This window comes from Onychostruthus taczanowskii, unplaced genomic scaffold (assembly GCF_017590055.1).
Source record: "Onychostruthus taczanowskii isolate IOZ18803 unplaced genomic scaffold, ASM1759005v1 scaffold22, whole genome shotgun sequence".
In the NCBI taxonomy this organism is placed as follows: domain Eukaryota; kingdom Metazoa; phylum Chordata; class Aves; order Passeriformes; family Passeridae; genus Onychostruthus; species Onychostruthus taczanowskii.
Window position 1 is genome coordinate 10,345,521 of NW_024499462.1, and position 24,644 is coordinate 10,370,164.

Here is a 24,644-nt window from a genome sequence, read left to right on the forward strand (position 1 = left end):
TTTTTTTCTACTGTGAAAACTTGGCAGGGAAAAGAGAAGATGTTTGTTAAGTACAAATAGTGTCCTATTGTCTATATACCTCTGTATTGGAATGAGAAACCATCTCCGTGAAATCAGAAGCCTTTCTACTGATTGCACATGCCAGTGTGTGTAAAATGCTGTGTATATGGGAAAGGCTTGCTTCTCATTTATGACAGCATATACATGAGGTATGAACAGCTCCTGATCAAACCTCTGCTGAAGTCTGTGTAAATGTATTTCTGACTTCAGTGGACTTTGGATCAATCACAGTTTGGAGAGCCTTAAACCACTTCTTTGCTTGCTGAAGTCATAGTAACAGGGAAGTGATAATAATTAATAGAGCATTCATATTAGTTATGTTATTGAATTAAACTGGAGGAGCAAAGAACATATTTCTGTGGTAACCTTAGGGAATTTCTCAACCCTTACAAACAAGTACAAATGGTGTAAATCTATACGCCAGACCTTTTTCACCAAAAGATTCAAGTTATAAGTTTTCTGGGTTTCCAAACTCTTTTGTAGTCTATTTTTCATTCTAAGTACAAGTTACTCTAAAAGATCAGGAACTTAAAGTCTATATTGATTTCACTGAATATCAGAGCAGCCATCTTAAATTAATAACAGGATCCAGCACGGCAAGATTCCACATTTGCTGTTAAATGTCTTTTTTTCCAGCATTCAAGGAAAAGCAAAGATGAGAAATATATCTGTAGCTGAGTTTCAGTTCTTAATGTGGGAGAATAATTAAGACTGAAAGACCATCTATTATTAATACAAAATTTAAGTATTGGATAGTAATAGAAAGAAAAAGGAAAAAAAGAAAAAAGTAGCAGAAACAATACATTTGTTTTGAAATTTTATGTGCCTTTAGCCAAAAGGTACAAGCCTGGGACAAAAAAAGGGCAAAAAAGAAAAGAAAATAAATGTTTCTTGATCTGCAGTTTCAAAGAGAATGTCTCATGTAAGCACCATTCAGTATTTGCAAAATGTTCTGATGATGCATTCTTGACATTCTTGGATCTTGATGTTTTATTTGCTTCATGTGGCACGCACTGCAACTAAAAGCCAGCCTCACCTGCTTTTCTAATGGTGCTAGTGTGTATATATGCAGCATATATTTTTTGTGTTAAAAAAACAGAATGAAATGCATTTCTCTGTTTGTAATGCACATAGAAACAAAAGCAGCCATCCTGTTTCATTTGAATTACGATTTCAGACACCAAGCAAATGCTGCTCCACAGTTTCTAAAATTAACGTTCTTGTATCTCATCAAGCACCATTATATTGTAGTTTCTAGTCAATGATTTCATTACATATGTTACCACCAAAAAAATCAAGTAAATTTGTTAAATAAATAGTTGATTGGCATAAAATGATTTTTAGAGGATGAATAGTGTGGGGTGGTTTTTTTTCACCAACAAATAACAAATGTTTTGATTAAATCATATTTCAATACTATGGTAAATTCCAACCCCAACTGATTTGGCACATTTTCTTTTTTGAAACTACCTTTGATAAGAAATGCATTACAAACTCATCAGTTTAGCTTCCTGTTAACAAAGAGACAGCAGCCGTCTGGATTATTCTAGATCCGCAGTGAAACTGCCACACTATGTATGCTCAAACTAAAGCTGTGCAAGTTTGACAAGGGGCAGATGAATCCAGGAGTTATTGTGCAGGGGTTTAAGTCTATGCGGCAGCTGACGGTTGAAATAATCATCTATACATCGCTCTGAGCTAGCTGAGGAAAGGTTGAAGCTGTATATTTTCAACATATCTAGCCTAATGGTTAATCTGTTGTCTTGTACAGGGGGTGCTGGGTGGAATCACAGCAATAGCTGACAGTTTGGAGGAATTGCTGTGGGTATTTTCAGTTGCCTGATTCACAAAGTGGTAGGTAGAAAAAAGTCTAAACAGGCTTGTCATTGAATGAGGCAAGTCATGCTCACTGTCACCCCCATCAAAAGAACTCTGGTAGCCAAAAGCTCAATCAACATATTGATTATTTGCATTTAGTAATACAGGGCTGAAGCTTGTCTTTACCCCCCACCCCATGAAAGCTGAGGCTGATTGCAGAACAGTGACTGCTCCTTTGGAGGTCAGCTTGGAAGATGTTCAGGAGAAAAACATCGGTTAAGTTGGGGGAAGAAATAAAATATTTCTTCAAACCAAGATAGTTTAACTGTTAGAAACACTCTGTATTTCGAATGCTGGATCTGACATATCTTCACAGTGACATGGCATTACTCACTACAGAGATTAAGGGGGTGCAGTATGAATTAGACTGAAACAAAAATGAAGTATCTGCAAGTGACAGCTCTGGCTGATGGCTGACTATGAAGGAAAACACTGTGCTAGTGTCTGGCGAAAAACAGTGCTGAAAGCCTAGCAGCTGATAGAGATGGGGGAGGAGAGGAGCACTGGGTATCGGTGGTGGTTGTTTAGAATGTCTGGTTTTGGTCAGGATATTTTTTCTCCTTTAAAACACATTTTCATCTTCCCTTCCAGGCAAATCATGCTGAAGCCAGTTTCAGCCATTTTGTTGAAAGCCGCTGTACTGGTATTCTGCCTTGTTACATTTAAATTAAAGCTCAGCCCAGTTTTGAGTTATGGCAAGTGTATGCTCACAAAGAATAAATAGAGATTGCCACAGGCATTAGTTTAACTACATTTGTTGTTTTAAAAATGTTCAGGGAGTTGCAGATTGCAATTCAAATTATCTTCATTATAATAAATAAAATGTATAGAAATAGAAACAGGCATGATTCCCTAATGCAGTCTGTAGGCAAGTGTATATTCATTGAGCTTGAAAGGGAGTTCCTGAGGGTGGGGGTAAGGAATAGGAATATATGCAACTTCAAAATACCTTTACGATTGCATTAATATATCACATTTTATACATATCATTTTTTACCTCTCTAATGGTGACAGGCTTCTTGAGCAAATTCTGTACAGCATTTATTAAAAGTTGATAGTGTTTACCCAGGGTGCAATTAGAAAATACTACAGAAAATGGAATTTCTTACCCTCACTCTACTTTTATCCTGTTCCTTACTGTTTGCCATTCTCAAAAAGTAGTTTAAAATTTGCTCTCAAAATATTCTTAGGTAATATTAATGCCTTATGGATACATGACAATGTACTGAACAGTTCTAAGGAACTTAGGCAGCGTAAACAATGCAGGCCTGTGACTGTTTGCATTGGAAATAAAGTCATATGTCATGACACATAAAATCAAAATTAATCTTACCATAACTAGAAAAATAGTCGTGGTGGTGCTAAACTCATCCAGTACTTGGAAAAGAACCCTGGTGGATTTGGAGGTTGTGATTTGATGTTGCATAGTAGTACAACAAATTACCCCAATCCAGACAGTTTGATTGCCAAACCTAGTCAGGCAGTAACAATATGTAAGGATGTATTTAGTTCCATAGAATCAACAGCAATCTTTGTTTCCCAAATATATTTTCTATGGAAATCAGCCCACATAACAGTGCAAGAACCCAATCGGATTTTAAAGAGATTATTAACAAAAATCAACTGTCATTGCTGAACAGGGGAATGCTCCATAAGTGGTTTAGGTTCTGCACACTGTAGTCTGTATCTGCTGAAGTTGACCTATGTTTCTCACCCAGTTGTACAGAACTGCTTCATGCAAATGCTCTGTGCTTGCTCATGTAGTTCAGGGTGTATCCTGACAGCCCAGTGTGTGTGGTACAATGTGCACCTACAGCTTGATGGGCTATTTACACTAAGAGTAACCAGTTTCACTCTTCTTCAGTAAAAAAATGTATGTAATTTTAGGAGGATGGAGAAAGAGAATATTATCTCTCCCAAAGATAGATCATTTGGATATATTATTCTGTAATCCTTGCTATTGAGGATTGAGTAAAAAGACTTGGGCCATAAGTTGTTGGACTAAGAAAGAAAATTGTCCTATGTACAAAGAATTTAATGACTCGTCCACTGTGGGGCTTCTTCCACTTTGATCTAAGCTCTTAAGGCAGGAAGCTAGAAGTCATGGGATGAAACCAGTAGTTAGAACTTTTAAATCTGCAATAATTTGACCCCAAAAAATGGGCACCTTGTTATGCCCATGGTCAGTGGTAGTACCTGTCCACAATGGTACGGGAAGTAAGGGGAAGTAACTTAGGTTCTAAGCAGCTCAGTCTGCCTTCCTGCTGAAAAAGATCATGTGGTGCTATTAAATATGATGCCAAGCTCCAGATATGAAGCCATACCAAAAGACAAGTATTTTTGTTCCGACACATGCTGTGCCACCGCAAGCACAAAATCTTGGGAAAGCTTGACTTTGTCTGCATGGAATATGCCATAAGACATGCACTACTGTGGAAGGTTATTGCTTAATAGTCAGGTCTGGTATCTGAAAGCATCACTTATTGAACTCCAGAAGAGACTGTAAAAAGATTATGGTGTTTCTTACAACTTGATTAAAGGGTTGATAAGCTTAATAGATTCTGGTTTTCTTACGTTTCATGTGAAGATACTTTGATATAGGATGTGGATTTCTAAAGATTATTTCCAGTATTATTATCTGCACTTTAGAAATAGAACTGAGTTGATGCGTATCAAAGCCTTCAAATACATGCTTGACCAGTGACATGTGTAGGGAGATAGTTCTCTGCAGATATATTTTATCAGCTGAAAATTATTACACTTGGAGGAATATCAAAAGTAGAAGTACAAAATCTGATAAAAAACCCAGTAACTGAGGTAAAATTGATAATTTTCAGGTAGTGTATTCAATATTTTATGCAGTATATTTTATTTTTGTGGCATTATTGCTAATCAAAGATATATGCTCTCCTCTGATGATTTAAAATACATGTGAACTCTGGTGAGTATCTATTATTATTATTATTATTATTATACTTCAAATGTTACTTCTATTAATAAAAATCAGAATAGTATAATAAAGTAGACTTCAGTTCTTTCCTCACTAATTTTTCAATCTACCTCAGAATAGTAGCAAGCCATCAAAAAGTCATAGATTTGGAATGGGTGCTTTGCCACCAACCAGTTCAACCTTGTTAAAAGGTACCTTCAAATGACTGTTTTAATTCCTATACACTCACCTTTTCCATGAGAGAGAGAGATTTTGTGCTTGAAGAAAAATGGCAAGCATGGGAATGCTATTTTCTTATCTTTCCTGTTACCAGATGGTGTTTCTAGCTGATGGTGAACTAAAGTAAGATCCCAAAAAACATGCTGACCTCCTCAAATAGTTTGCCTTTACTCTCTGCTCAGTGTTCTCCGTAGAATCTTTAAGGCAATTGAAACACGGAAATAATGCTGCAAGTTTATCAGTCCACCAAGTACTCCCTACCTAAATTTACTTCATTATATGTAACCAAATATAAGGTCTTAGCAGCTCACTTATATACCATCTTCTCTATGCTATACTCTCTATACTATACTTTCAGAATGAAACAAGCATTAGGAGAAGATCTTTATTGTGTGTTTTTATCAGAAAAATATTTTGTTGTTGTTTTTTACTGAGCTTGCCATTTGTTAGAGGTATTAGTAGATGGGGTAGTGTTTAAATAGCCTTGATATATTATCAGTGGAAGACAAAGAATCACAGTTTTAAGCTAAATCCATATTTAGGAAATTGAATTTCTTAACATTCTTTTCAGAGGTACTATGTATGACCTGAAATTTACAGTATGCAGCACTGTTGAATGCTCAACAATTTTTATGTGGGTTCCTTAAAATCAGTTTAATTCCATAAGTAGGCTTGCACAATTTTGAAGTGGTGACCTTATGTTTTCTATGATTCCTTTTTTATTTTAATAGCAGCAGAGTGCTTTACCTCCCCTGTCATTTTCAGTAGTTTCAAAGAAATAAACATCTTCCACAGATAGTAAAATTTCAAAGCCCTTATCAACATGGGAAAATAAGTATTACCTCAGACATACTACCCTAGGATGGGATTATGCTTAAAGGTGATAATTTTGTTGAATAATCCTTCTATAAGTATTATTTTATAAAGAGTCATTTTTAGAGGGGAAAAAAAACCATAAGAAAGCTGCAGGTATAAACCTTTATTTCTGCTGTTGGAACGGATACATTAAGCTTTATACTGATACATTAAGACTGTATTTCCACATAATATCAAAATTGATTCATGCCTGTGGTTTGAAATAATTTTTAATACAAAGAAATTAATTTAAATTTTTTCTTATTATTTAGAAGTAAAGAATACAGCTAGATCAAGTTACCCAAAATGTTCATATCAGTTCAAGAATGCAACTACTAATGCATTGATTGATGCCAAGTCCACTGAAGGAATCCCGGAACCTGTTCCACTTGTTAATAACCGTAAAGGGAGCCTCTTCCTACCCAACAACCCCTCGCTGCTGCACCTTAACTTACTGAGTTCTGTTGAACAAGGAAAATCTACCTACTGTAGATTGCAAAGGGCACTCAGCTTGCCTGTAAAATACCGCTACCATTCCCAAAAGCCTGGGTTGAACCAAGATCTCCGTAGGTAGCCCAGTAGTTGGATGCATAAGGCAATACAGAATGGTTTGTGCATGGTTTTGCAGTCTGTTTTCAATGTGACTATGACATTACTAATGCTCTGTTAAGTGCTTACAGATGTGGGTTTCTCCAGATGTGGTGATTAATAAGTTAATCGAGATAGCTAGTCAACTAATGTTTCTGGGTGGTTTGTGCTTTACCTTTCAAAGGATTTAATTGCTTTGAAGCATTTACATGCTAGGCAGAATGAACTTACCAGGTATCCCAGTACATGTGATGTTCAGTAATATCGATGTTATTTCAAATTTCAGCTCTTTTTGGTGTCTAAAAAAGCATCTGTAAAGTAGTTCAGCTAGTGACCTGGGAGAGACAGTGAAGGAGACAGTGTTGTTTTAAAGATGGTGAGAAAATAACGAAAAAAGTTATGAACTTGTCCGCTGTTTTGGAAGAATTTCCCTTTGTTTTGCTTTAAAAATGAAATGAGGATAAAAGTCAAGTAATATGTTGTTACAGATGTTCAACTCCACATTAAGGCTGTAAAATTACCAGCACATCTTAAACCAATTCATGGAACATTGTCTGGAGGTTATGTCATTGAAATAATGAACACTCTTTACTCAAGAATAAGCAAACATGTTAAAACATCATTGTAACTTTAAATTAAACTCCAGCATAAAACTGAGTGTCTGAAGCCTCATTAGACTTGCCTGACATTTTTTTAGCATTGAGTCTTCCTGAACTGCAAAACTGTTATTCGACAAGTGAGCTCTGGGTTGTTACAGCAGTACAATAAGTGTTATACTTAGGGATGTGCAAACAAGCTCTTGAATGTTATTAGAACTCAGAGGCTGAATTCAGTTCCAAATCTATAAAACTCTGTGTCCAATTCTTGAACTTACTTCCAATTTTTATGAAAGCGGTAAAAAAAGTCTGCTAACATAATATGGCTGTAGTTAACACAAATCCTGTAGTATAAAAAATGGGGACTCATTAACCAAAGTAAACATACAATATCAGAATTTATTTGTCATATATCATAGCCCCATTATGCAAATATGTTTGTCTTTCATAAGAACAAGTGAATTTAAGACTCCCTTTTAAATTAATGCAGAAACTAAAATAGTTAATAACCTTACTAAAAATTTTGCTAGATCCACTTCTTTAAATAGGCAGGAAATTGATAGGAGTATCTGAAGGATAATAATTAAATATGTTTTATATCCTATTTACTACTAAGAAACTACTTGTGAATTATCACTGTGACATTTTTGGGAACCAAACCATAGGTAATAGTGTCCAATAGATACTATTCACATATTTCAACTTCATGAGTTCCCGTCCCCCATTCCTATGGAGCTATGTTGCTAAACTGCAGATGCCCTGTAAACTCTGTGCAGAGATTTCAATACGAAAAATAAAACTTGATTTTCTGTCATATGATTAATATAGATTTACTTCCATTGCTACAATGAGAATAAATGGCTTTCTTGGTTAAGCAACAAATTGAGATCCCTCAGAAGGCTTTGCTAACAGGTATTAACTAGTGAGCCATGCCAACCTTGGGCTTTGCAGGCAACTGGTGACAGTAACATAATTTGAATATGACAAGCACATATCCAGAAAGGAAGCTTATTTATTGCAGATGCAGTACCTGTGCAGACTGCTAGAAATGTCCTTCTAGAAGTTGTTATTTTGGATGATTACAAAGTAAGACTTTGATTTTCATTGGGCAGCAGGTTAGCATCATCTGGCAGCACTGCAGGACACAAATGTTGGACCATATCGTACAAAAACATCCTTATTGTATTAACTTTCAGAATTTGAAAGGATCAGACAGGAGTCTTATTAGCTAGCTGAAAACTTGGAAAAATACTATTCTTTAATATTATTTTCTCTTGTGCAGAGAAAGATTTCTGGTTCTAATATTATCTACAGTTGACTTGTGTTACTGTAAGATTTTTGCCTATGATTCTGATGGATGTGTATCTTCCTTGAACTGCTAAAACTGTATAACAACACACTTGTGGTGCCGTACTGCATCTCTGGACAAACATTTTGTAACCCTATGGTAACAGCTTAATTTGAGTGAAATCTAGATTTTTTACTCCCAAGAGAGCAAAATAGATAATTTGTTGTTTCTGGAAGGAACATTTGCATGATTCTTGTTCATTTGATCTTTTTAGTGGTGGAACTGAATATTTCTATCCAATAAAGAACAAGAGAGCACAGTGGATATCTTGAAAGCTATTGTCTGTGTGGAATAGCATGCAAATAACTTTCTGGTAGAGAAGCGTAAAACAAGACTAGGCCATTTTCAAGAGAATAATTTGAAGAGGGTGTTCTGAAAAGTGCAAAGACTTGTGCTTTTTTGCAGTTAGAACTGCAAAGATATTACCATAAAAACCAATTCTATGCATGTTCACTTCATGGTACACATAGCTAAATACTGAAGTGATCTTGTTTAATGTGTGCAAACTATCACAGAAAGAAAATGTCAGTTTGTGTATTTTTTGAGAATTTCTGTAGGCTTATTTATTTCTCAGCCAAATTTGACTGAGAGGCATTTGACTAACCATCAATAAGCATTTACACTGTAGGACTTTGATTTGGAAAAAGAAAGAAAAGTCAAATGAGAAGAAAATTCCTTTGTCTTTAGGGGTGCTGCCCAAGAAGAGAAGAAACTTAGTGAGTAAATCATTATTAGACACTCATTGTTCTGATATAAGTATTATCTTTTACACCACTCTTTGGCACGTTTATTTTAGGAATAGCTTTGTTTGGTTGCTATGGTTTGTTTTTTTCTCTTTGCAATGCTTTCTTTTAGTTGTGGCTCCCTTGTGCTAGGTGATGCCAGGTCATCTGAAAAAAGAGCAAAATCTGTCTTTTCAGGGCCCAGCCCTTTGGTCTTAACCGAGGCAAAATGTTCCATAGCAGGCTTGGGCAGAGAGATAGAAGTGGCAGGCTAGGATGCAGTCTGTAATAAAATAGTGTCAGAAGAGGGTTATAGCAAAAGGCTGTTGCTTAATTTATTCACAGATAAGTCTGGGGCAGGTGACATATATCCCAGTTTTGTTGGTTTTCTTATGTATCTTATTGAAAGTAGTATTTTTTTTTTCTCAACTTCTGCTTGTGCACTGCTAATGTGTACTAAGCTGTTTAAATATAGAGCTACTTCTACTACTACTAATGTCTTTCATTTTAGCTTTAAAGTAAAAGCTTCCTAGGCATCAGTTATATTATCTTCTAATTAATTTTTCAATTAACAGTAGGATGGGAAAAAGTTTATTTATTTCTTCTTTGTATCAGAATAAATTAGCATTAGTATGAACCTGAGAAAGAAGGCATGAGTTTATTCCCTTTGATAGTACATGTAAAAGTTACATACAGATTATCAAGTGCTGTTACAATCTCAAAACAGCAAAGATGGTGGCTAATTCTTACAGATGAGTTCTTAGGACTCTGCACTTGTTTAGACAATACATATTGTGACATAAGTTATCCAAGAGTAGTTTATGACTGACAAAACAATAAGTGATTTTCTATCTGGAAATCAACCTGTCCTTGAAAATGCACATCATCCTCATTAAAAGATTGCATAACACATGCATTCTCTGTTATACAGGTATTGTCTCCCCACTTCCATTCAACCTCATTCTGTTCACTCCTGTTAAAACTCCGTTTTGGGAGGAGAGTAGAGCGATGAGGTCTGACTTGTGCTGGAGATCTGCGCACAATGGCAGGCTGCATTCACATTCCCGACTAACTGAATCATTGAACATCAAGGCATTGAATATTTTACATCTCTTCATGAAGACTCTGTTGTTTGGCATATGAGGAGCAAGAAACAACTGGTGTCTAGTTCATTAGCAAAAGCAGGCTGGCAGCTGTTGATATTGAAAATAGTACTTTATCTGTCTGGGAATACAGCAGAGCACTAATTCTATTTTTCTGTAGCGCAGATTAACTGATAATAACTCTAAGAATAACCCGAATGTGGTCCCCCCGCCTTTGTTTTTGGAAGTATGAAACCAATTTGAACATCTGTGTTCAAAACCCTGGTATTCTTCTCTGCTTCTCCTTCAAACCAATCTCTTTGACTAACATGTATTTGATTTTTATTACTGTTGGCCTATGTTAGCAATGAAGTATCAGTGCGTGAATGGACATAGAGTGTGTGTTCTTTGCTACTTCACTTGTATTTCATATTGCACTCAGAGCAGTACTTAATCTCATGAGTTCCTTATATTTCCAGTTGAAGATGAGCAGCCGTCGACACTATCACCCAAAAAAAAGCAGCGAAATGGAGGCATGCGAAATTCACCCAACTCCTCACCCAAACTGATGAGGTAAGACTGTAAGAAACTCATATCTTCATCTCCTTTCTTTCTTCCTTCCTTCTCTCCTCCCCCCACATCAAAAATAAGGGGAGGGGGTGAAAAAAAAGATTGTTAGATGGTTTCTGAAAGGCTGAAGTATTTATTCTGTCAGCTTGTCAGCAGTTAATGATAGAGCTGAAAAAAAATTCTGTCATGAAAAACAGTTTGAAAAGCTGTTTGAAAAATACATAGGCTTTAAAGTCTTAGCTGTCACCCTGTCCTGTCCATGTGTAGTTCTTAAACAGCAGTGGCACTAATGATAGCACTAACCAATCAGGGGAACTCATGTGGTTAGTTTGCCTCAGGCAATTCTCTTTTTGTTGGATTCCCTCTGAGTACTGTTTTCTGTACTTAAGGCCATATGTGAGATGTATCATCACAATCAAAAATGAACCTGAATATTACCTTCCTTTTATCCTGTCGATTGAAATCAAATTTCTGTTAATTGATTTAGACTGATGAAAAAGTCTAATAATATATGTACTTGCCAAAGCAAAGTTCAAAACTAACGCTGTTTTAGTCAAGCTAAAAGCACATTAATTATGAAATACAGGGATTTTTAAGAGGGTAGTATATACTCTAAAAGTGGGTGATGAAAACAGCATCTTGTTAGAGATATTTTCCCCTGTTGCTATGTGTACATTATTTTATGATAGTACTCCTTTGTATAACTATGTAGTTTCCTTTTATAGGACAAATTACCTCTAAGAGATTTGTTAAAACTAGAACTGCAACACAAAATTGTAATCTATTAAAGTATTATGTGATTTGCATTCTATCTCACTGTGCTTTGCCTTTTACCTGCTCAACTCAGTCAAAATTGGATCCTGTAGTAGACACAGAGTTTCCAACAAGACTGTTCCTGCTCTGTGTTTGCATATTCTCTGTACTCAGGCTAGACCCTCAGTCCATTATTGTATCCATAAATACCATAGCAGAGATTTTCCACTCTATGTCTATATGTATGTACACATACACAGAAAAATGTAAACTTGTTTGCATATATAAACAGACACATTTGTGGAATTTGAGATTTGGTTGTGTGTAACTGTGTCTGCTCACGGAGGCTAAGTGAAAAAAAAATTGATACAAATATATAGTTCTTTCCATAAATAAAATCTCTTATGATTTTTATTATTGATGATGATTTTGTTCCTGTAACAATTCTGGATACAGGTAGGTGATATTTCTCTTTGTATTTCAGTCACTAGACTGGAATTTTCTTTGGGCAGTTACAGAAGCATCCATATTTGTTTATTGTTTCTGCAATATAGGGCATATTCAAGGACGTAACTTCCACAAATCGTCTTCATCTCTGTTTAGACTACAGAACCAAAAGTGAGATTGATTCACAGAGGGAGAATGCACCCAGCTGTGGCTTTTTTTTTTTCCTTATTGACCATCTATTTCTGTAGAATGTGTCATTAAAAGTTCTCTGCCTTCCTGTTAGCTCAGCCTTGCCCAAACGACACTGATTTACATGCTTGTTTACAGTTTATGAGGAAGAATAAAATGAGCATACTGGCAAACTTCTCATTTTTATAGTGCCAGTTGTCATGCTAGCATAGTTTTCAATTTACTTACCTTTGGACAGTCCTCTTATCTGGTGCTAATTGTTTTAACTGCTTAAAATTTAAACATATGGAGATTCCCCCCCTCACCTTCTCCCAGATTCTAATTTTGGGGAAGTAGAAGTAAAAAGAAAGAGAAGGGGAGAGAGAGAGAGAAAGAAAGAAGGAGCTGAACACACTGTCCCTGTTTGCTATGTAAAGTATGCCTCATTTCTTTGATCTTGAGTAATAATAATTCTGGGGAGTTATACTGTTTTCATATGCTTCAAAGCTGTGTCAAAGTTTTGCTGCTTAAGGGTACTTCTTTATTCTATTGGCTCTTGGGTACTGAGATGACAGGTCCTCTGTACTAGGTGCAGGCTTTTTCAAGTCATAGCCTTCAGCAAAACATCAAATTACCAAATACAGGGTAACATACTTCTACACAAATGCCTTTCCTGTAGATATATTATACCATATATATTAAATACTTTAGTGTTACACGGTACATTTTATGTGCAATAGAAAGTGATGGTTTGAGGTAGCCTTAGGGGTACTTTTTTCCACAAGCAGAAAAAGCTAGTGTATACCGTATCAAGTATGGTTTTTACAGGACTTTCTGCCCGAAGGCCTTTGTAAATAAGTAATGATCAACAGATTGGCTGTGGGTTTTTGAAAAGCATGCCTGTGTCAGTTTGCATGATGGGGGAAGATTTTCAAAGTACAGCCTGCTTTCATTGCCTGCTGAAGAGGGACTGAGGGAGAGTAGTCGTCCTGAGCCTGAGCTGTCTGCTCAGTAGCACATCAGAATTGCTAAACACAGGTTGAGCAGTGAGTGGAGAACTTGCCAGGCTTCCAAATCCAGACATTGTTTTCTTCCTCTTCTCTGTTGCTGCTAAATTTATTCTCCAGCCCAGTGTTCGCACCCTCAGTGTCTCCCCAGACCCAGCCGTCTCTTCATTTACTCTTTATCTACACTGACTTAACTTTGGTCCAAGGTGCTAGAAAAGACAAAGTGGATTGAATCAGAAGAGAGCTCTGTTAAGATTTGTTGGTAATGGTCAAACTATTTTCTCTTCTCTGGAACAATGGTGGACTGTATAATCTGCTGTTTCGTATCCTTGTAAATTACAGAAAGTGACAGGTACTTGCTTTCCTGCCCAGAAATCTTTAGTGCATGTCAGCTAGAAGCACCCAAGAGGTAAATCAGCTAAAGCACTGTCATGTCTTGTAGCCGATATTTATCTTTAGAAGTTTTTTTGTAAATTTGCTTTAAAAACTCCTTTTTCAAGTCAGCTTTGCCCCTGTCCCACCTGCCCAGAAATAGCTGGCTACTTTGCAAACTTTTTCTCAGCTGTGGTTTTACATCCAGAGGATCTAGAAGGAGCCTGGAAGACAAGAAGTCTGGAGTATGAAAACAATAAATATGTGAAAAATTAATTAATAAATTGAAATACAAATTGTGACTTTTGAATCGTTCTGAGCAGCCCTGCAGCTAAGATAATGTTGAAAATGCTGCATAGGATTTAGATTCCCACAGTGGTGGAGGGTATTATGCTATGAGACAAAACTTTATGACTTTTTGTATTGATGGATTAGAACAGAGGACAGAAATGGTATCACAGGGATTCCCTGGGACTCATGACAAGTGGTCTGACCTGGTCAGAGAGTGGGAATTTTTGAGATTTACTAACACATAAGTAGAAATCTGCATTACTAAATATGATCTGGATAGATAGATTGGAGACATCTTTTTAATGACACCTTTTTAATGACTCTAAATTACAATAAATTACTAACTGATATAAATAGGCAATTGACATACAAATGCTCTTTGTGTGCATCACAGATGGTCTAGACTCACATTTAGGAAGTCACTGTTCTAACTGAATGCTGCATCACATCAAATGGCATGAGCAGGATCACACTGATAAAATACTAGAAGAGTGTAATCTATCAGAAACAAAGTTTTCAAATTCCAACAGTACCTACGAATGCAAATTAAACAGAACAATACTCAGCATTGTCATGACTGTTTTTACCTGTACTGAAACTCCAACAGGAAAAAAAATATCCTACTCCAGTTAAGATGTGAACACAAGGACATCCTGTTACAGTAAAAAGTAAAATTTAAGTAGGAAATGGAAGGAAAAGGAAGGAAGCCTGTGACTGGGAGAGTAATCACATATCAGGTATCCTTCATGAGGTGGAGAAGAAAAGTAGAACTGATCAATGCCTCTGGTATCATGCAGCAGTATCAGTCCTTGTTCATCGTCTCAGTTGCAGGTTCTGATTCATGTTATTGATAAGCAGCCACGTTAACTATGAGGAGACTATGTTGCCTGAATATCAAATAGCAAAGCTAGTTTTTAAAAAAATGTGTCATTTTGGATTCAGAATGACCAGTAAAAATGTGAAAAGTCCTGGATATGAATCAAAAAAGCCACTTAAATGATTGTTGCTGAGCCTCAAGTCTATACTTATTGCTTTGGTAGCTGCTACTGCATGAGTGGAATACACTGACTTGAAGGAAATGTCAGCCCAGCCGAGTCAAACTACCTCTTAATGCAAGAACAAATAGCATATGACAGGGCCCAAGGGGCCTGAAGAGCAAACAAATAGTTTGTCCCTGTCCACTCTGGATGTAGTGGTGTAGTTGACACAGGCCTCTAGACAAGTAGCATACTCAGCAAAGGGTCATTATCATTAGTGTCCCTGATCACATAAGAATCAGAGGCATCAGAGGACACCGGGTTTTCAGTGTGTTGCCAAGGAGAATTTCGTAAGCCTGAGGTTTTTTTTTGATTGAAGATCTAAAATAATTCCCAGCCAAACAATAAAACTTGCTCAGAAACTGTCAAGACCCAGCTAAATGACACAGAAAAAAAAAGTGAGCTCTTTGGCATACATTTCCAGAAGCCTAATGAAATTATTTATCTGAAGTTGAGGAGGAAACCTCCTGTCTTTTTTCCTGAAGTTGTATATAATATTTTAAATATATGAACAATGGCTGTGCACATTTATCTCCTCATCCACCCACTAAGCCAAATACACTTAAATGTACATACACATTTCTGCTAGTGCCACTCAGCCTGAATATGCATTGCCTCTGCCATTGTAGTGCTGCCCTTCCATGAAATGAAACTATGAGCTTTTTCATAGAAACGACAACAAAAAAAAGTGATGGCAGTTCTAGGGAAACATTTCTCAAGCCAAAACTGGTAAAATATGTTGAATCTGATAGTTTTCCATGACTCCCTTAAACCAGACATGAAGGTAAGGTTTGAAAAGGCAAAAGCCCACTGATGAACCATAATTATGGTATATATTTATGTCCCTCAGCCTTGGAAGTTTCAATTTTGTACTCAAATATATATCCAGATTTTATGCAGTGCTAACATGTAACAATAACCAAGCTGCAACCCAGCAGGTATATAATAGCACAATTCACTTCTTGATTCTGTTTTGCAAGTTCACAATGGAAAAACAGGAGTAATTCAGTGATTACCATGTTATCTTACACCAGTTTTTAACAATATTAAAAAATTAAATTATATAAATGATAATTGGTACTATCTGTTAGCCTCCTGACTCTTGCTACCATTGGTAGACCAGGGACTGGTAACTTTGGTTTCCTGTCTAATTTGTCTCCTTTCCATTTCTTTGTTGAAGGACTGGCTTCTTGATCTGAAGTATGGTACCCAGGTTTCAAAAAGACTGTAGTGGGTTGATGCTAGCTGATGCCACACACCCTTGAAAGCTGCTCTCTCACTGCCCTCCACAGCTGGACAGGAGAGAGAAGATACAACAAAGGGTTCATGGGTTCATTCTGAGATAATGGCAGAGGTCACTCACAAAACAGACTCACATTAGAGATATTTATTGAATTTATTGCTAACAAAATCAGAGCGGGATAATGACAAGTATAAACAGACCTTAAAAGATCTTCCCCCACTTCTTCCTCCTTCCCAGCTCTACCTCCTCTCCACAGAAGTGCAGGGAGTTGAGGAGTGGGGTTTATGGTCAGTGATCACATGGCATTTCTCCCATTGTTTAGAGAGAGGAGTCCTTCCCTGGCTTCAGTGTGGGGTCCATCCCATGGGAGAGTTCTCCGTGCACTTCTCCAATGTGAGTCCATTCCGTGAGCAGCAGTTCTCTGCAAACTGCTGAAGTCTGGGCCACTCTTCCACTGAGTGCAGTCCTTCAAGGACAAGCTGCTCCAGCATGGCTCCTTCACAGGGTCACAAGTCCTACCAGGAAGCCTGCTCCAGCATGGGCTCCTCTCTCCGTGGGTCTGCAGCTCCCTGCCAGCTGGCTGCTCCAGCACGGGCATCTTATGAGATCCCAGCCTCCTCTCAGGCGTCCACCTTCTCCAGTGGGTCTCCTGCATGGGCTGCAGGGGGATCTGCATCCCTGTGGAGCTCCATGGGCTGCAGGGGAGCCTCAGCTCAGGTGTCTGAGCACCTTCTGCCCTCCTTCTCCACTGACCATGGTGTCTGCAGAGTTGTTCCTCTCACATGTTCTCACCCTGCTCTACTCTGGCCTCATTACATCCATACAGTAACTTTTTTTTTTTTTTTCTTGTTCTTAAATATGTTATAACAGAGGTGTTACCATAATTTCTATCTGGTCCAGCCTTGGCCAGTGGCGTGCTCATCTTGGAGCTGACTGACACTGGATCCTCTGGACATGGAGGAGACTTCTGGCAGTTTCTCACAGAAGCCACCCTTGAAACACCCTGACTATCAAAACCAGACCATGCAAACTCAATACAGTATTGGTGTTATGAGCCATGGGAATAAGAACAGCATCAGATTTTTTTTTTTTTTTTTTAGGTGACTTGAAATCTTGCACAAGTCTTTTTGAGATGAGAGAGCAGGAAATGGAATGTTTTCCTGCAGATGAAAAATACAATTTTTATAAAGTTCAGGGTAAGAGAAGATGCACTCAGAGCAAAGTAATAGAAATAAAAAGCTCTTTAGCTATAAACTGGATTTAAAGAAAAAAATATATTCATAAACATTGACTGGCAACAGTGGTAGCTTTTATTATAATGTCACACATGTCATTTAAGTGACAAAAACACTCCTATATTTTATGATGCCACTTAACTGTGGATTTATTTTTTACAAATGAGAAATTATTTTTTCAGGTACATTCTCCTACCCCTCAAATATTACTAGTTCTGCAGCCTCAGTGTAACTAAATGGGAAATCTTAAAAACAAAAGACACATTGACTGTGTGCCTTGTCTCCCCCTCATTAAATTGCTTATGGAAAAGTCTGGAAGTTAACTATTTTGTTACTTTTTTATGTGAGAGGCTTCATACTTCAGAAGCATATTTTGATCATGCCCTTAGGTATCAAGATAATTTAAAAAGCAAAATTCTTACAGTAAGCAGCTTTATATCATTGTTCTTAGTAGACTTGATAAATTAATGGGAAATCTTCAGTAAGGCTTCTGAGAATAGTAAAACCAGCAACATCTGGACAGAGCAGGAGGGAAGAAAGGACAATTAGCACTGTAGTTCAGCCCATAAACTGGACAAGGCACTAGGTATCAACAACTGTATTAGATATAGTCTTCTTCCTAGATTTAGGGAAAAAAGATAGTACAAGATTGTAATAATATTAGGAAAGATTCTGAATGTGACAGTGAAAACATTTAGCAGTAAAATGCAGGTTTTCTTTCTCTTGTCACATTGGGTTTTCTTCTCTAAAGCCTGGTGCATCTGGGCACTGAATCCTTACAAATTTCGTTTCTGATTAACCTGTGAAAGGAAAGATCAGTGAGAAAGTGTCATTAGTGTAATACACAGAGGCAACAAATTCTCATTACAACTTAATGCTATCCACGCGGACTGCAGGGTCACAGGGAATGGCTAATGGTAGCCGACAAATGTTGGGTGTATTAGTCACAAAACATTTGCTGAATTCCATCAGAATGTCGTGACAACCTTCATAGCTAGTCCCAGTGAGCTGCTGGAGTCACTGGAGTTTTCCTGTGACAAGCCGTCACTCCGTCTTGGTTGAGCTTTATAGCACCAGTCAAAGCAGTCAGAGAAGATTGAAGTGACAGAGGCCCACTGAGTAAATAGTGAAACATGCAGCACATCATGAAATATTCAGCCAGGGTGTAAAAGCTCTAAATGCTTTTTCAATTATTAGCACCTGCACTGGCTGCACACATCTAACACTAACAGCATGTTAATTGCCACAATTTGTTAGGGTAGTTGTAGGAGAAATTTTGAAGGCATGAGACGTTCTTTAGCATGTCTTCAATTCCTCCTTTACCTTCAGCAAATGCACTCCTTCCTCCTAAAATGAAGCATCTGTGTACATAGACTTGCTAAGACATAACCACAAACTCCTAAGTCAGGTAGGAAAACTCAAAATTCCTCAGCCACAGGCAGGGTGTCTCTAAAGACCCTGAATCTTGTGCAGGAGATTGCTGAACATCTTTTTGTACATAAAATCCAGATACGTCTACCTGAGAAAAGCACAATTGCAGACCCAAACAGACACAGGTTAAAGAGGAGTAGTGTTTTTATCAGGTGTGGTTTGCGTTGAATTTTATTGGAGGACAGAATAAAAACTAGGGAAGACATTGCCTTACTAATGTGTAAAGACTAAGAGATTACAGTTTATTTTCAGGCAAGCCCTGGGTCCTCCCTGCTGGTCACACAGCATGCTTGTTCCCAGTGCTCAGCACACGGAGTAGTTCCACTGCAGACCAGGGAGGGTATGTTGCTCTAGTTCTCAATTGCATGTGTATAATGGCATACGACAAGGCTGACATGATACAAGGGTATGTTTAACAATAGCTGTTTAATGAGGAAGCCCTTTACTCCTGAATGGTCTTTTCAGTTCTGTCCATCCCCAGTGAGTAACCAAAAGTTTCAGACTCAAAAACTCAGATTTTGCAGCAGTTATAAATGTGTGCTAGGGAAGCAGTACTCGTTAAAATGTAATGTTGACTTCCTTGCAGTAGGTTGCTGTAAGTGGGATTTATGGTTTTGCTTTAGGCTGTTGTCTTCCAGGCAGGCTTTTTGGGTTTGCAGCTGTAGCTTGGCATTTAGCATCGTTTTCAAGTTTAATTGCACATGAGTGGCATTATAGGCTCTTCAAAACCTTGAAAAGATGGTATTTTGCTCTTCATTTTAAGTCATGCGTATGTAATATCTATCATAAGAACCAGAGATGCTATTTTTAAACTGGGGTTATGGATGAGGAAATTTAACTCCTGTTCCTTTCCTTCCATACAGGCTATACATGTCTTTTCCTAGCCAGAAGGGCCAATTGCTTTGGTCATTGCAAGTCATAAAAACCAACATCTCAATTAAAACAAGTTCTAGGGGTTTAATTGACAGAAAGTGCTTTTCTTCCTATGATTTGAATTCTTGAATCAGAGGACTTTGCAGCCTGGAGAAGATAATGACTGCAGTGTGAATATAAGCATTCTGCAGTAACTTGCCAATGTGACTCAAGCACAGCTTGACAAGGCCATCTTCAAGGATGAGGAGGCAAAGAGAGGCTCTAGAAACATTCAGTCCATGATTTGGCTGTAAGGGCAACAACTGTAATGCTTCGTGTAATACAAATTTTGATGGGAAGAGGGTGACCAAATGCCTTAGGCAGATTTGACAGCTTTGGCCTCTCTGTGTGTCTATGTTAACTAATTTTTAGTATTTGCAAAACAAGTTTGGATCATCAGATTAATGAGGGTGTGTATGTCCAAAGTAGTAATACTGTTTTATAACTCTTCTGATCAATTCAGTTTTTAAATATGTAAGGTAAAATCTGAGGACAAAGTTGGACCTAAGTAGCAAAGAGTTTCCAAGGTCCAGAGACAGCTTCAGGGATCACTTTAGTGAGAGTGAAAGAACATTGATTAAAGAGAAACTAAAATAATATCTTACCCCAGGAGATTTAATTTTAATAAACACACTTACATGAATAACCCCACATATTGTGAAACAGAATGTGGCTAGTCATATCAGAGTCCCTCTCAGGCAATAATCCATTATCCTGGAGTAAAAGTAGTAGAACAATATCTCCTAGCATGCTTTCATGTTATGTGCCCCATCCTTTTTGCCTCCTTTAAGGTTCCCACTTACTATACTCCAAGCAATAAAGCTGAGTCTAAAGAGTTTATGATACTGCAAATAAATGCATGTATTGATAAAAAAAAAGCCAACCAAAAAAAAAAAAACCCAAAAACAAACCAAAGCCTCCCCCCACCAAAAAAACAAAACCAAAACAAAACAACAACAACAAAAAAAACCCCACAACCAAAAAACCCCCAAAAATTGAAAGGGCTTAAAAAAAAAAAAATCACCATTTGACAATTTGTTGCCTAAAACTTCAACAGGGGGTTATATCTGATTATTCAAATGCTTTTCAAATGCTTTGTTCTTCCCCAAAACCAACTTATGTTTAAGCCTAAAATATTCTAATAAACCTTTGGAAGAAGCTACTTTGAGTGTTCCCTGTCAGTATGCAAAGCCCAAAAGAACTATGCTAGGCTTTAAGCACTCACACTCTTAAAACTGCCTCAAACCTCAAGGCAGTTGACCGTAATTGGATGTCAGATATCTGATACCACCTGCTTTCTTATAATATTCCTTTCAATTTGTATCATTTCTGTGAATCATTTTTGTGTCTGGGGTTAGAGTATTGCTAAATAGTAATTTGTGTTAAAGCTTCAGATCATTTATTTAATTTTAAATCTCAGAGCAGAAAGGAAACATTGATTACAAAACAAGAATATGGCATTGTTCAAAAACTGATTTATTATAGTTCATCTGGTGAAGGATAGGGGGAAAAGAAAATTCCTTCTTATATGTGCTTGATTTCTGAAAGGAAAAGAAGGTGATTTGACTGATGAACTTTGCTTTTGTAAAGTGAACTTTTCAGAGCTCCTCTAAAACAAACAAGTAAAGAAATGTTGTGTTGAAGTATTGGGAGAAAAAACCCTAACCCTGAAACAATAGAAAGAAAAACATTCCTCAGTGGAAACTCCTGAAGATTCTTAATCTTTTGGTAAACTTTCTTATTTTGAAACATATAGCTAACACACTCCATTAGAAAAATAGCTGGGGCAGAGCATCACTAAATGTAGTCTGAGCATTAGTACAACCTTCAAACTGAAGTGTGTTCATGGCTGCAGATCTTACTGTACCACCTGCAACTCTGAGCAGATGGGGGATGCCCAGTGAGTGGCATGTCAGCTTTCAGACAAAACTACCAAGGCAGTGTCTTGCTGATGGATGGAAGAGAATGCAGAGTTTGTATTTTTTTTCTAGAAATTAAAAAAAAAGCCAACAAAACAACAACCAAGCCCCCGCTACAAACCCCTTTGATACAGCTTTTTCATCTCTGCTTCCTATGAAAGAGGGAACACACTTAGGCAAGGCCTGTCATTATTCAGCTTGGAGTAGGATCAGAAACTCCAGGTAGTCCTCTAGGGCTTCCCTGGTGCCAGTGGGTTACAGTGAAATCACTGAACTGTATCTCTACTGAGAGAGTTAAAAAACTTTGAAAACATAGTGTTTCTTTTTTCCAGATGAGTCTTACTTATGTCTTTGCCATGTAGGACATTGATTGTCTTAAGGCATCAGAAGATTCTGGTTTAAATGGAACATTGTATTAATAATTCCTCAACTTTTTTTGAGGCACTTTCTTTGGAGTTGACTCTGTCAATGCATGAGAATTTTCCACTGATTTCAATGGATCTGCAGTCAGTGGCTGTGAGATCACACTAATTGATCACCCTGACTGGATTTAGGATTATACTTTTCATAGGAATGCAACTGTTGATTGCATGGTAACGTAGCATACCATATTCAAGGTAAATTAACCTATATCACACACTATGTTCACAGTCTGCTTTAGCAGTCCATGCAGAAGAGAGGATCTCACCATAGCCTGCTTATTCAAATGCTTTAAAAGCAGGAAACTTTCCTGTTTTAAGAATTCATACAATATGGGCATTTCTTTAACAGGCTTCAAAGGGCAAACTGCTTTAAAATTTGGATACCTGTCTCAGAGCACTTAGCATATTCTTACATTGCAAATATTTTCTTCTTTGAAATGTTAGATTCTATATCAAGATATTTCAAGCATTCATGACAAAAACCTGAGGTAAAGACTGTAGCTTTCCAGAGAAAGCACTATTAAATCATGCTAAATATAAGATTTTAGGGTCAGTTTACCTTGTACCTTGTGAATACAATTCTGCTAATGCTATTGCATAATGCAGTCACTTAGGGGTCTTCACCAGCATGTGAGTGTTGAAATCACTTAGTACTTAGTTTAATGCTTGATTTTAGCATATAAATTAAAGAACTCTGTGTCTGTGCTTAGATATAGCTATATAGCTGGAGAGAAAGTTCGTAAAATATCTTTTATTTGCTTCTTCTTTGAGAAGCCTTGAGAAGCAGAAACACTTAGAAGGTTATCACAGGTAGAGTTGTCAGAGAAAATGGACATTGTTGTTTGGTATTAAAATCATGTATTCCAGATGTGGGCATTTGTTAGTCAGTCTGCTCTAAAATGACATACTGTTGAATCTTTAAAGGGCTTCAGTTTGGGAAAGCAAAATATGATTGGGCAAATTGCTAAAATATTTAAAGTGCAGCCTGTTAAAGCTTTTACTGTGAAGAGCATCACGTCAGAAGTTGTATGTGGTAAAAGCAAGTAATTGGCTTTCCATACTTATGCCAGTCAGTCAGCATGGGGCTCTGTTCCTATCCCTTTTACTTCATTGCAGATGCCTATAGGAACTTCAATATTTATTTCAGAGGGGTGGGACTGGAAAGAAAAAAACTTGGACGGATGTGATGGTGTCAGAAAACCCTATTTAAAATTAAATGATTATTGGCATAGAACAGGATAGAAAGTCATTGAAACTGCACCCAACATTTAAAGTTTAATATTTTTTTTGGTATGCTGCTTTTGTTTAAAAATGTCCTTATTGAAAGCATGTTAAAGTGTAAATACATTTTATTTTTTTACTTTTGTCTCTCTTTGTACACAGCTCTTGGGATATCTTTCCATCCATAATTCATAGTATTTTCCATTTATGCTGTCCTCAACTTGTTTTTCCCCAGGCATGACCCCTTGTTAATTCCTGGCAACGAGCAGATTGACAATATGGATGCCAACGTGAAAAAATATGACTCTACAGGGATGTTTCATTGGTGTCCAGCCAAAGACATTGAAAAGGTCATTTTGGTAGGTATTGATGATAAGTTGGGTTTGAAAAGAGGTTATTTAAACCATAGAAGTAATGTCTAACAGATAAATAAGTTAGCATCTACTGTCACAAAATCCACTGTGTTGAAATCGGGAGCAAGAGTGATGAAATCAAATCTAGGATTTTGGTTAAAGCATTTTGATTACATAAATCTTTATGCCCAGTGCAACAATAAAGATCATACAGTATAGGGAATTTCTTTTTTCATAAACTGAATTTTACATATTTGGTTTAAATCCTTATAGATAATTAAGATTAGAAATACTTGAATGCTTACATACCCCATTTTTCTCTTTACACAAGGCAGTAATGATTCTAACACAGGCAAGTGTTGTTTTGACTTACCTCTTATTTATTGATGTTTTTTTAATTATTGTAATTGATTTTTTATTAACTTTGCTCTCTTAGAACTTCTCTCTCCATTCCCAATATTTCAAGATGCCCAAATAGGCCAGAGCAAGTAATGTTCCTACTCTGACTCTAGCATGTTGCAGTGAGCCCTGTCTATGTTTGTTTCATTCCTTTAACTGGGAAAACCATCAAGCTGACTCAAGTCATTAAATATAATTAGGAGGCCTATCACAGTCTATTTTGAAAGTTTATGCCACTTGTGTTCATGTACTTATACCTAAGAGTAGCAAGTAACTAACCCCATATCTCACACGCAAAACTAATTATACTTGAAAAGAACTCCCTGGTGGATCTTCACTTTGTCGCACTTCATAAAGCTTTTCCCAAGCCTGCTCTCTTAGATTTTCCTTCACTGTGGCATGGTGTAGCCAGCGATGGTGACAGCCCCAGTTATTCTAGCAATCAGGGGTTAAAAGCTTGTCTCCAGTCCTCCTCAGGGGTTTCTGTAATAACTCTGACAATGCCTGGAATTGCAATATCAGTGTTTAAATAGTCAAGCCAGTAAATTCCAAATTTAGGAGATGGA

The 24,644-nt window shown here is 37.1% G+C and overlaps 1 protein-coding gene across 22 annotated transcripts in view; it reads left to right on the forward strand.

Moving 5' to 3' along the window:
* The window catches only part of KCNMA1 (potassium calcium-activated channel subfamily M alpha 1), a 429,782-nt gene that overhangs the window by 355,590 nt on the left and 49,548 nt on the right, over positions 1–24,644 (forward strand). For 11 of the 22 annotated variants that reach the window (XM_041405088.1, XM_041405086.1, XM_041405079.1 and 8 more), the window contains 3 exons: positions 6,235–6,528; positions 10,778–10,871; positions 23,562–23,685. In XM_041405088.1, the coding sequence (XP_041261022.1) occupies positions 6,235–6,528; positions 10,778–10,871; positions 23,562–23,685 (512 nt within the window). The remainder of the gene's footprint in view (positions 1–6,234; positions 6,529–10,777; positions 10,872–23,561; positions 23,686–24,644) is intronic. The other 11 variants (XM_041405089.1, XM_041405100.1, XM_041405102.1 and 8 more) reach the window with 1 other exon arrangement.